A 12641-nucleotide genomic window follows, 5' to 3' on the forward strand; every position below is an offset into this window, starting at 1 on the left:
TGAGGGCCGGGATATGGGGCCCTGCAACCCGGTGGATCGCGGTCGGGGCCCGCCGCCACCTTTACCTCTGCTGCTGTCTCTCTTGCTGCTCCTCCTGCGCGCGCAGCTGGCCATCGGGAGCCCCGGTGGGGCCGAGGTGAGGCCTGGGGGGAGGGCGCGGGTGGGGGAAGGGACGGGGGTGGAAGGGGATGGGGAAGGGGTAGGACCTGACCTCTGGACACCCTCCCCTCCCTCTTCTACCCTATTCACGGACTTGTCCAAGGGCAGAAAGCACAGGTGTTGTTGTTGTTTATAATGATTATTTTTCCAGACAGATGTGTTATTTGTGAAACCACCCCCCTCCCCAAGATTTCAGGCCCCAGTCCTTCCATCGTCTGTCTGTCAGTTCCCCGGGTCTTCTTATCCTTTGCAGTGTTAGGGATTGGTCTTCAGCAACCCTCCCCGCCTCCAGACCCTCTCTCCAGACCCCAGCCCCTCAACACCTGAACATACGATTCACCCCTCTTTCCCTCCACCTCCTGCCCCCACCAGCAGCCAGGGTACACGGATCCCAGAATCCAGGCCAGGATCTTACACCCTCTCCATCCCTAGTCCAGCTTCTAGAACCCAGTGATCCAGGCCTCCCAACAGTACTCCCAACCCCCAACCTCCAACCGGGAGGGAGCTTTCTGGTCGGCAAAGGCCTGTTATGCAGGCCTGCGGGAGAACCAGGCCCTGTGTGTCATCTTTGCACCCCTCTGCTATGGGAGCCTGATCTAGGGATGGAGGGAGGAGGAGGGGGCCGGGACACCTGGGTTCTGGGGCCTCCTCCCCCACTCCTGTCGCACGATTCAGATTTAACCCCTTCCTGAGGGGGAGGTGCTCCAGATCCGCTGCTCTGGGGGTGGAGGTGGAGCCTGTCTCCGCAGCAACAAGGCCGCAAGAAACCCGGGAGAGGGGGGAGGGAGGGAGGAAGGGGGACCTGGGTTGCCATAGCAACGGGAGAGCCGGGGGCGCCCCCGCCCTAAAGAGAGCTGTTTCCCCGGGAACGAACCCTTCACCCAGGTCCTTAGAGGAAGAGGGCTCTGGGCTGATGGGCAGAGGTCTGAATATCTGGGGTACAAGAGCAGGTGCTTCACTTGCCTCACTGGGTCCTCAATGCCCTGTCTGCCTCCACTTCCAGGCTCCAGGGTCTGCCCAGGTGGCTGGATTATGTGGGCACCTAACCCTTCACCGAGATCTGCGCACGGGCCGCTGGGAACCAGATTCTCAGCACTCACAGCGCTGTCTCCGGGACCCCCAGCGTGCGCTGGAGTACTGCAGACAGGTGGGTGGGGACAGATCAGCGGCCGGGGTGTGGGGAGTGGCGGCTGGTCAGCGGTTAAGCGGGACCCAAATGCGACGAGGTCACCTCTAAGAGAAGCTAGACGTGCAAAAGGCAGCAGGGTCTGGTTAGAGATGTTAAGAAGGCTGGGGAGCTAAGGGGAGGGGTAGGGGGGTGTGGCTCCAGGAGCAGCTAAGCCAAAACTATTTGGATAAACAATCTGGAGAGAAGAGAAGGGAGCAAAGACGTCAGCTAATCAAGACAATTAGTTAAGTGGTGGGGGGGGGGAAGAGGGTTGAAAGCTAGTGGGATTTGTAAAGAAGGATTGTAAGTGGGCGTGGCCAAAGGAGAGGTGGGGCTAAGACAAAAAAGAGGCTGTGGGCCCGCAAAGTGGGGGTGGGTGGGGGGAGTGATGGAGGCCAGTGAGAGATTGGCTAGCTGGGAGGCGTGGCCAGGAATGGACAGGTCTAATGTAAAATGAGCAAGGACTCAGAGGCCAGAGAAAAGGGAGGGACATGAAAGATCGTGATGGGGTCCAGGGTAGATGGATGGTAGGGAACACTTGTCTCCTGACCGGTGGTCTTAGAGAGATTAGTTTATGGACAGGTAAAAGAGAAAGATGCTGAACAGGAGACTGAGGTGTGGCTGAAGAGCAAAGAGCACAAGCCTAGCAAACTAGAGGCCCTGTGATGAAACCCCAGTACCAGCCAGGCACTGGTGGCTGATGCCTGTAATCCAAGCTACTCAGGAGGCTGAAATATGATGATTGAAGTTTGAAGCCAGCCTGAGCAGAAAAGTGTGAGACTTTTGTGTCTAATTAACTATTGAAAAGTTGGAATTGAGCCAGGTGCCAGTGGCTGACACCTGTCATTCTAGCTATTCAGGAGGCTGAGATCTGAGGATGGCAGTTCAGAGCCAGCCAAGGCAGGAAAGTCTGTGAGACTCTTATCTCCAATGAAGCACCAGAAAGCTGGAAGTGGCACTGTAGCTCAAAGTGGTATAGCACTAGCCTTGAACACAAAAGCTCAGGACAGTGCCCAGGCCCTGAATTCAAGCCCCATCACGAACAAAAACAAACAAAAAATAAGCTGCAAGTGGAGGTGTGACTCGAGTTGATAGGGCAACTAGACAAGCCTATACTGGACAAGATGAAGGAACTTTTTTTTTTTTTTTTGTTAGGCATGGGGCTTGAACTCTGGGCCTGGGCACTGTCCCTGAACTCTTCAGCTCAGGGATGAGCACTCTACCACTTGAGCCACAGCGCCACTTCTGGTTTTCTGGTGGTCAATTGGAGACAAGAGTCTCATGGAGTTTCTTGCCTGGGCTGGCTTTGAATCATGATCTTCAGAACTCAGCCTCCTGAGTAGCTAGGATTACAAGCATGAGCCACTGGCACCTGGCTAAGATGAAGGAACTTTTAAGAGGGTGGGGTGGAAGGGTGTCCAGTGAGTACCAAGGCTTAGATATCTAAGGATGGTTCAATGGAGAAGCAAGGCCCAAAGGATGGAGAAGTTCTTTGGCATACAGAATCTAGAAAAGGACACAGCCAGTGAAGAGCTCGAATGACTAGCAAGCAAGGGCAGTGGGCTCATCTCCCCTCGCTGATATCTGCAGATGTATCCGGAGCTACACATTGCTCGTGTGGAGCAGGCTGAACAGGCTATCCCCATGGAAAGCTGGTGCGGGGGCACCCGGGACGGCCGCTGTGCCCACCCCCATCCCCACGTTGTGCCCTTCCTCTGCCTGCGTGAGTCACAGACTGGGGGTGGGGACCTGAGACCAGGTTCGGAGTCTCTCTCTCTGTCTCTGGCCCACATTAGAGGGCCAGGTGGCCTGCATTTCTGGTCAGGCAGAGGCGCCTGAGGATAAACTATTTGAATTCTGAGGAGGGCGGACTTGTAGCCTGTGGGTGCATCTCATTCCGGTACCTTCCACATACCCACATTCCCCAGCTGGTGAATTTGTCAGCGAGGCCCTGCTAGTGCCAGAAGGCTGCCGGTTCCTGCACCAGGAGCGCATGGACCAGTGTGAGAGTTCAACTCGGAGACATCAGGAGGCTCAAGAGGTCAGAACCCTGCTCCACCTATCCCTGCATCCCCTCCATACACCACGGACCAGAGCCCAAAGCCTTTGACCACCTTTTTCAACAGAAAGCAGGAGTTTGGGCCAACAACGCCGCTTTTCCCACTAACATACAGAAATTCCATCCCTCAGCCCCCTCCATACCCCATCCCCCCCCTCAAAATAAAACCAGAAAACCAGCCCAAGACCCAGTTATCAGACTCTCCATTTATCCCCTTCCTGCTTCACAATCTTGGCCTCTGGGCCTCTTTTTCCCACAGGCCTGCGCCTCCCAGGGCTTCATCCTCCATGGCTCGGGCATGCTTTTGCCCTGTGGTGCAGATCGGTTCCGAGGTGTGGAGTATGTCTGCTGTCCTCCTCCAGCCACCCCCGATCCATCTAGGACAGCAGTTGGGTGAGTGGGATGGGAACACTCCCCTCCCACCCCCCTCCCCAACCCCACCCCCCTCTCCCACCAAGAGGTACCAAGAGGTAAAGGATGGATCTTACTTCCTGAGTCTTCTGCTTTCTCAGTGACCCTTCCACCCGGTCCTGGCCCCTGAGTGCCAAAACAGAAGGGGGTGAGAATGAAGAAGAGGAGGAGTCTCTCCTACAACCAGTGGATGATTACTTCGTAGAGCCGCCCCAAGCTGAAGAGGAAGAGGAGGAAGAAAGAGGCCCACCCCCAAGTTCCCATACCCCAGGATTGACCAGCAAAGGTGAGGGCAGAAGTAGCCATCTTCCTAGTCCTCTTTCACCATGTGAGGGAGGCCCAATGGAGGCGATGTAAGAGAAAGGAGTAGCTTTGGAAGCACTAGCCTGCAATAAATGCAGAGGGACTGGTAGGTTTGGAGGCACTACGAAGTGGAGAAACCATTTGATAGGTCCCCGGGGTCATTGGAAATAAAGACTGTATTAAAGGATTTTGTGCCAGGTGCCGGTGGCTCACACCTGTCATCCTAGCTACTCAGGAGGTTGAGATCTGAGGTTTGTGGTTCAAAGCCAGCCCCAGAAAGTAAAGTCCATGAGCCTCTTATGTCCAATGAACCACCAAAAAGCTGGACATGGAGCTGTGGCACAGGGAGTGGTAGAGTGCTTAGCCTTGGGGGGGGGGGAAGCTCAGGGACAGCACTCAGTCCTTGAGTTCGACCTCCAAGACCAGAACAAAAAAAAAGGGGGGGGCGTTCTGAGCTTTGTGAATACAAGCCAGGGGCCAGAAATACATTTCCACAGTGCCAGCTTGGTAATTGCTGTGGTTGAACTGCATGGGTGATGGTCTCCTCCCATGTTCTCGAGGACATGATTCTTCAGCCTGATCCTTGGTTTTTGCAGTCACCCCCACCCCCAGGCCCACCGACGGTGTGGATGTTTACTTCGGCATGCCTGGGGAAGTCAGTGAGCATGAAGGCTTCCTGAGAGCCAAGATGGACTTGGAGGAGCGCAGAATGCGCCAGATTAATGAGGTGACAGCCCCCCATCCTATAACAACCACAGAGCTCCCCCAAATACCAAGAACACATGGAGATTACCTTCAAACGCTACCCCAGCCTCCTTCAACCCTAAAAACCCTCAACGTCACTTCCAAAGCTTCCACTCCCCCACCTGGAGACCCACTGAGATGCCGCCACATGCTATGGAAACTCTGGTCCATGGCACTGTCCCCTCTCAATTCTTTTTGGGTGTTCCCTCTTGGGAAGCCAAAAGCCAGTAAGACTAAGACTTTTAGATCCTCCCGTGTTTTTGAATGATTGGATCACTCACCATGTGAATGTGGAGTGGGGGACCGGGGTGGATTCCTGGATCCAAAAGCTCCCCTTCCCCCTCCCAGGTGATGCGTGAATGGGCCATGGCTGACAACCAGTCCAAGAACCTGCCTAAAGCCGACAGGCAGGCCCTGAATGAGGTAGGTCAGCATGCCATGATCCTTTTCATGTCTACCTCCCCTATCCCGTACATTCTCTCAGCCTAGACCTGCCCCATGCATTTCAACGTTTTTCCTACTTATTTCCCTTGGCCTTTGCAGGCCCCCACCCCCTTGACCTGTCATTGCTCTCTTCTGATTGGCCATCTATAGCCCTATTTACATTGACTCCTCCCCCCCATCTCTGGCGTCTTCACACAAGCCAAGCCCCAAGACCCTTTTAGACCTTGGCCCCTGGCTCTGGCCCCGCCCCTCTGATCTCACTTGGTTGATTCGGTTCCACCCCAGCAAGCTGAGCCGTCTAACTCTGGCTCCACTTCCTTCATCCTGGCCTTGGTGCAGCCCTATCCCATGCACACCCCACTCAAGTCAGCCTCCAACTCAACCCTGGGTCCCGGCCATGAGTATCATGAAGGCCTGTATGATGGCCCTGCCTTCTCTTGGTTCCCATCATATTAACATTGATCCATTCTGGTCTCAAATGGTTCCCACCCTAAGATTGGCTCCCAGCAGGCTGAGCCCTTACTCCCACTTTACCTGGCCTTATAAGCCCACCCTTTCCAGCCAAGACCCCTGAACCCCACTCCCACTTGTACCATAGCCCTGCCTATCCAGACTCCCTTTAACTTAATTTTCACTTTATTTGTTTGTTTTGTGATGATACTAGGGCTTAAACTCAGACCCTGGTCACACTGTCCCTTTGCTTTTTTGCTCAAAGCTGATGCTCTACCATTTGAGCCAAAGCTCCACTTCCTGCTTTTGGGTGGCTAATTGTCAATAAGAGTCTCAAAGAGTCCAGAGCTGGCTGAGATCTGAGGATCCAGGTTCAAAGCCAGCCTACACAGGAAAGTCCAGGAGACTTTTATCTCCAGTTAACCACCGGAAAACTGGAAATGGCTCAACATGGTAGAGTGCTATCCTTGAGCAAAAGGAGCTCAGGTACAATGCCCAGGCTCTGAGTTCAAGCCTTATGACCAACTCAACAAAAAGAAAGTCTCTTAGATGATCCTGTCCCAGGACTGCTTTTAAAGCAGGATTCTCAGATCTCTCCTGAGTTGCTGGGATTACAAACATGAACCACCAACTTCCTGGGCTCTTTCAACTCTTTTTTTTTTTTTTGTGGGGCTTGAACTCTGGGCTTGGGCACTGTCCCTGAGCTCTGCAGCTCAAGGCTAGCACTCTACCACTTTGAGCCACAGCACCACATCTGGTTTTCTGGTGGTTCATTGGAGATAAGAGTCTCATGGACTTTCCTGCCCGGGCTGGCTTGGAACTGCGATCCTCAGATCTCCGCCTTCTGAGTAACTAGGATTATAGGCATGAGCCACTGGTATCCTGCTTAACTCATTTTGAGTCCCCCATTCCTGTTCTCAACCCCCTCCCCCACCACCAGCACTTCCAGTCCATTCTTCAGACCCTGGAGGAGCAGGTATCTGGTGAGCGCCAACGTCTGGTGGAGACCCATGCCACCCGGGTCATCGCCCTTATCAATGACCAGCGCCGAGCTGCCCTGGAGGGCTTCCTGGCAGCACTACAGGGAGATCCACCTCAGGTATGGCGGTGACGGGGGGGGGGGAGGGGGGGACAGAGAGTAGAAGGTGACAAGGGTTAGGGTAGGCCTTGGCAGCCTTCGTCCTTCCCACAGGCAGAGCGTGTACTGATGGCCCTGCGGCGCTACCTGCGTGCTGAGCAGAAGGAACAAAGGCATACATTGCGCCACTACCAGCACGTAGCCGCTGTGGATCCGGAGAAGGCCCAGCAGATGCGTTTCCAGGTGCTCACACACCTCCAGACCTTAGCTGTCCTGTTCACCCTGCCCCTCAGACCTCTCTTCCTTCTCTTTTCTTTTTCTCTTGGCTGTGGGGCTTGAACTCAGGGCCTGGGCCCTGTCCCTTCAGCTCAAGGCAAGTGCTCTACCACTTAAGCCACAGCACCACTTCCATTTTTTTTTTTTCTGGTGGTTAACTGGAAATCGGAGTCTCATGGACTTTTCTGCCCGGGCTGGCTTTGAGCCTTGATCTTCAGATCTGAGCTCTTGAGTAGCCAGGATGACAGATATGAGCCACTGGCACCCAGCTTCTCCCTTCTTTTTGTATCCTGTTTCTTCTGCACTTTCCTTTATCCTGCGGCTCAGTTCCTGACCTTTTATATCCTACATTCTGTCTGTGGTGGACTGTATGAGCTTTTTCCTGGCAATCTGTTGAAATTCTCCCTTCATCCTGACTCACTTTCTTCTTCTCAGGCCTGTATGGCCCAGTTCAGCCTTTATTTTCTATTCTCCACAGGTACAGACCCACCTCCAGGTAATTGAGGAAAGGATGAATCAAAGCCTGGGGCTGCTGGACCAGAACCCACACCTAGCTCAGGAGCTGCGACCCCAGATCCGTGAGTGCCCCATCGGCCCCCATTCCAGATCTCTGAAGGGAGACCTTGAACCCCAGCCCTCAACACCTCCCTCCTCCCCCCTATACACACACATGCCTTTTCAATGATCTAGCCTTTGTAGCCCTAGAATTTAGTGGTGCAATTCAACAGCCCTGTTTCTTCATTCATGATAGTGCCATGTGGTCTGGGTTGGGTAGAGTGGTTCTTCCAGTGGTCTTGCCAATAGTCAGGTGTGCAGCTGTAGTTAACTGGTGGATCATTTGGAGGCTGGGACTGTGGCAAAAGTGCCTCTTTCCCTCTCCAAATAGGGCCTGTCTTTCCATGGAGCCTCTTCATGTGGTCTCCAGCAGGATAGCCATGAACTCAGGGCCTGGGCACTGTCCCTGAACTTTTTTGCTCAAGGTGGGTGCTCTACCACTTGAGATACATTCCACTTCTGTCTTTTTGGTGGTTCATTGGAGATAAGAATCTAATGGAAGCCAAGCACTAGTGCTCACGCCTGTAATTCTAACTACTCAGGAAGCTGAGATTTGAGGATCTCAGTTCAAAGCCAGCCTGGGCAGGAAACTCGTGAGACTCTTATCTCCAATTAACCACCAGAAAGCCAGAAGTGGTGCTGTGGCTTAAGTGGTAGAGCGCTAGCCTTGAGCTGAAGAGCTGAGGAACAGCGACCAGGCCCAGAGTTCAAGCCCCACGACTGACCAAAAAACAAAAAAAAAAACAAAAAACAAAAACCATGAACTTACACACACCCCAGATCAAGAAACACCACCCCCAAAGATCACCCACACCAGAACCCAAAACGACTAACACCCAACAAAGCCAGACTCGCGAAACTTCAACCTCCATCCTGCCTGCAAAACGCAGGACACAACCACCGCACCACCATGCCAGAGCAAAGTGCTAAAACAACAAGCGACATCACCACCACCGCACAAACAGCGCAAGAATCACGCACAACATCCCGTAGGTAGAACAAGTAAAAAAAGCCAACCCGAGAAACCTGCACAAAAGCACCAACCCAGCCCACAGAGGAACGCCCCCACCCGGAACACCAGCGACCCAAGAAACTGAAAGCCACCATCCCAGCGACCAACAAGGAGGAGAACGATCAGCCTAACCAATCAGAACCAAAAGACCGGAAGAGAACCGAACAAAGACAACCCCAGAAGGAAACGCTAAGACACCAGTATCACCACTGATCTCCCCAAAGTCTGCTGGTTATCAGCCCAGGGAAGAACTTTCTCCACTATTTCTATGACAATGGCCTCCTCTCTTTACTCTTCCTCCTGCCTTGTCCCTCCGGCTGCCAGCAGACACCCCCAAGACCCTTCTAAAAGGTGAGTGTCAACCAGAGCAGACCCCAGCCACTAAAGCCTACTGAATTCTAAACTCTAAATGGAGAAGGGTCCATAACTTGGGAACCCCAGGCTTCCAGGGGGTGAAATCTACCACTGGACCCTCAAGAGTGAGATGGAACTTGGGGGGAGGGGTAGGGTCCACAGAACAAGATGTTCCATCCCCTGGGAAAGAGAAGATACTCCCCTTGGAGCAGAATGAGCAGAAGGTAAGCATGTTGGGCCTGGGCGGGGAGGGGGGCTAAAGGGGAGGCATTTGAGGGAAGGTGGGGAGGGGACCTGGACTCCTGGTCCTGAGAGAGGGAGGTGCTATAGGTTCCTAAGACCAGGGTTGGAGGGCATGGACTTCTGGGTACTGGGAAAGGAGAGGGATCCCTCCTAAGCTGAGGTAGGGGGGCATGTTAGGTCCTATGACTCTTCCTCTTCTCCCTTCCGCCCCAGGTCAATGCGTCTGCCCCAAGGGGTTTTCCATTCCACTCTTCAGAGATCCAGAGAGATGAACTGGTAAGAGACAGACGCATGGGACATTTAGGGGAAGGTTAGAGGTTAGTCTGTTTAGTGAGACCTCAAAGCACACACAGAATCCAAGGTGAGCCTCAAAGATGCCTTTGCCTCCCTCTCCCCCCCCCCATCCTTCTCTTCCCCACAGGCACCAGCTGGGACAGGCGTGTCCCGCGAAGCTGTGTCTGGTCTGCTGATTGTGGGAGCTGGAGGGGGCTCCCTCATCGTCCTGTCCCTGCTGCTCCTGCGCAGGAAGAAGCCCTATGGGACTATCAGCCACGGAGTGGTGGAGGTGAGGAGAGGGGGATGTGGTTTGGGCATGGATGGACCACCAGCTCTGGGAGTTCAAAGCATGACACCTCCCATTCCTCTTCCTCGCCCCCCTATCCCCTGTTGTAGGTGGACCCCATGCTAACCCTGGAGGAGCAGCAGCTTCGAGCACTGCAGCAGCATGGCTATGAAAATCCCACCTATCGCTTCCTGGAGGAACGACCCTGAACCTGCCCCCTTGCCACTGTCAGCTGATCCCAGACCACCCCTCTAGGTCCTGGATCCCCTAAGACCGCCCCCCCCAACTCCCAGCCTAGGGGTGGGGGAGGGAAGTCTCGACAAGTTCATTCTTCTTTCCCCTTTCCCAGTTCCAAAATTCCATCCCTAAAAAATAAAATAAAATCCCCAGCTATCCCCAGCTGCTGCCCTTTCCCCCTTGGGACAACTCCGCTTCCCTCACCTTAATTTATTTTGTAAGTTAATTTATTGCTTCTTAAGGTGACCACTACTTTGGTCCCAGTGTCTGTGGCCTCCATGGATTTCCTCTTCCCACGTTTGTCCAACTAACATACCAATAAAGTCCTCTTCCCCCACTAGACCATCCTGTGTCTCTCTGGGAGAATCGGGGCGTAAGGACAGTAAGCACAGCTGCTTGTGCGGTTGCGCCCCCCCACCTCCTACCCCCCCCCAAGCCCCTCATCGCCTCCTTTACGTCTTTGACTGGTTAATGGCCCTTTACATGTGGGCGGGGCTATGGGGAGGGTGCTAGCGCTCACGGAGGGGCGTGGTCTTGGTTGGACGTTCTGCGCCTGAGCAGGAGCTTTCTATGGTGCCGAACCGCGGAGGCTCCCACGTGTGTCTGCCAGATCCCCAAGTCCGTGGTCCCAGAGAGGGTCATGGCAGGTCTACAGGGGCCTGTTGAGAGATGGCCCCTGCACGTGTCCGGCTGTGTAACCTTTGGGGTTAACCTTCTCCAGATGTTGCTGGAGAACTGAGAGGGTTGGTGTTGGCCCATAGAAACGGAACTCATCTAACGCCATCTACGTAGAGAAGTTACAGCGTGAACCTAAGGTTGCATCTGGGCACAGTGGGAATAGGAATTCAGCCCAGGAAGGTTGGCTCCCAGCATGTATATGCTTGACCATTTTGCTAAGCTGTTGGCTAATTCACTACAGAATTCAATTTGTGCACTGTAGGCCGAGTGTGGTTGACGCATGACTGTAATCCTTCCCATACTGGAGGCAAAGGGGAGGAGGTCTCAGTTTCAAGGCCAGCCTAGGGATAAATAAGGAGAGGAAAGAAAGAAAGAGAGAGAGAAAGAAAGGAAGAAAGAAAGAAAGGAAAGAAAGAAAGGAAGGAAGGAAGGGAGGGAGGAAGGGAGGGAGGGAGGGAGGGAGGGAAAGAAAGAGAAAAAAGAAAGAAAAGAAAGACGGATACAGGTGGCTCATGCCTGTAATCCTAGCTACTTAGGAAGCTGAGAAGTGAGGATTGCAGTTCAAAGCCAGCCTGGGCAGAAAAGTCCATGAGACATCTCTAGAAAAATCCGGATGTGGTGCTGTGGCTCAAGTAGTAGATTGCTAATAAGCTTTAAACAAAAAAAGCTCAGGGACAGTGCTCAAACCCTGAGTTCAAACTCCAGGACCTGCAAATTAATTAATTAAATACATTTTCTTTTCTTTTCTTTTTTGCCAGTCCTGGGGTTTGAACTCAGGGCCTGGGCACTGTCCCTGAGCTTCTTTTGCTCAAGGCTAGCACTCTACCACTTGAGCCATAGCACCACTTCTGGCTTTTTCTGTTTTTGTGATACTGAGGAATCGAACCCAAGGCTGCATATGTGTTAAGCAAGCACTCTACCACTAAACCACACTCTTTAACCCCTTATTTTCAAATTTTTAATTTAATTTTTTCAGTCAGGGGGCCTGAACTCTGGGCCTGGGCGCTGTCCCTCAGCTCTTCAGCTCAAGACTAACACTCTACCACTTGAGCAACAGTGCCACTTCCAGCTTTTTCTGTTTATGTGGCACTCAGGAATCGAACCTAGGGCCTCATGCGTGCAAGGCAAGCACTCTACCACTGAGCCACCTTCCCAGCCTCTCAAATATTTGAAGAAAAAAAAAAGTTAAGGCCAGGTGCCTGTAATCCTAGCTGCTCAGGAGGCTGAGATCTGAGGATCATGGTTCAAAGCCAGCCCAGGCAAGAAACTCCATGAGGCTCTTATCTCCAATAAACAATTCAGAAGACTGAAGTGGTGCTGTAGCTCAAGTGGTAGAGTGCTTGACTTGGGCTGAAGAGCTGAGAGACAGCACCCAGGCCCAGAGTTCAAGCCCCATGACCAAAAAAAAAAAAAAGTTGAGGTGCCAGTGGCTCACATCTGTAATCCTAGTTACTCAGGAGCCTGTGATCTGAGGATTACAGTTCAAAGCCAGCCTGAACAGAGAAGTATATGGTCCTTATCTCTAATTAACTATCAAAAAGCCAGAATTGGAGGTGTAGCTCAACTGGTAGAGCACTAGTCTTGAGTGAAAAAGCTAAGGGACAGCAGCCAGGCCCTGAATTCAAGCTCCAGGTCCTCACATAAACAGATAAACAAAAGCCCTTTACACTAGACGTTGTAGATTTGCCCCTTTTTAAAAATCACAATGGGCGCCGGGCGCTGGTGGCTCACACCTGTAATCCTAGCTACTCAGGAGGCTGAGATTTGAGGATCGTGGTTCAAAGCCAGCCCCGGCAGGAGAGACCGTGAGACTCCTATCTCCAATAAACCACTAGAAAACCGGAAGTGGCGCTGTAGCTCAAGTGGTAGAGCGCTAGCCTTGAGCTGAAGAGTGAGGGACAGCACCCA

At 53.0% G+C, this 12641-nt stretch overlaps 1 protein-coding gene across 1 annotated transcript; it reads left to right on the forward strand.

Annotated features, from left to right (window-relative positions):
* Positions 1 to 10351, forward strand: Aplp1 (amyloid beta (A4) precursor-like protein 1). Its single transcript, XM_013026285.1, has 17 exons — positions 1 to 136; positions 1163 to 1306; positions 2918 to 3050; positions 3256 to 3368; positions 3646 to 3779; positions 3899 to 4083; positions 4697 to 4827; positions 5193 to 5267; positions 6679 to 6837; positions 6931 to 7059; positions 7571 to 7670; positions 8703 to 8778; positions 8985 to 9010; positions 9167 to 9237; positions 9470 to 9532; positions 9678 to 9821; positions 9929 to 10351. The coding sequence occupies exons 1-17, from the start codon at positions 14 to 16 to the stop codon at positions 10025 to 10027; spliced, it is 1905 nt and encodes a 634-aa protein (XP_012881739.1). The 5' UTR covers positions 1 to 13; the 3' UTR covers positions 10028 to 10351.
* The last annotated feature ends 2290 nt before the right edge of the window (positions 10352 to 12641 follow it).

This window comes from Dipodomys ordii, unplaced genomic scaffold (assembly GCF_000151885.1).
Source record: "Dipodomys ordii isolate 6190 unplaced genomic scaffold, Dord_2.0 Scaffold92, whole genome shotgun sequence".
Classification (NCBI taxonomy): Eukaryota; Metazoa; Chordata; class Mammalia; order Rodentia; family Heteromyidae; genus Dipodomys; species Dipodomys ordii.

Excerpts from the sequence above, each read along its gene's own strand:
- Aplp1 (XM_013026285.1), top strand. The coding sequence starts at position 14 with ATGGGGCCCTGCAACCCGGTGGATCGCGGTCGGGGCCCGCCGCCACCT. Across the intron at positions 4,084-4,696 it reads CCCAGGATTGACCAGCAAAG|TCACCCCCACCCCCAGGCCC; the intron begins GTGAGGGCAGAA and ends TGGTTTTTGCAG. Across the intron at positions 9,011-9,166 it reads CCCCAAGACCCTTCTAAAAG|GGTCCACAGAACAAGATGTT; the intron begins GTGAGTGTCAAC and ends GGGGAGGGGTAG.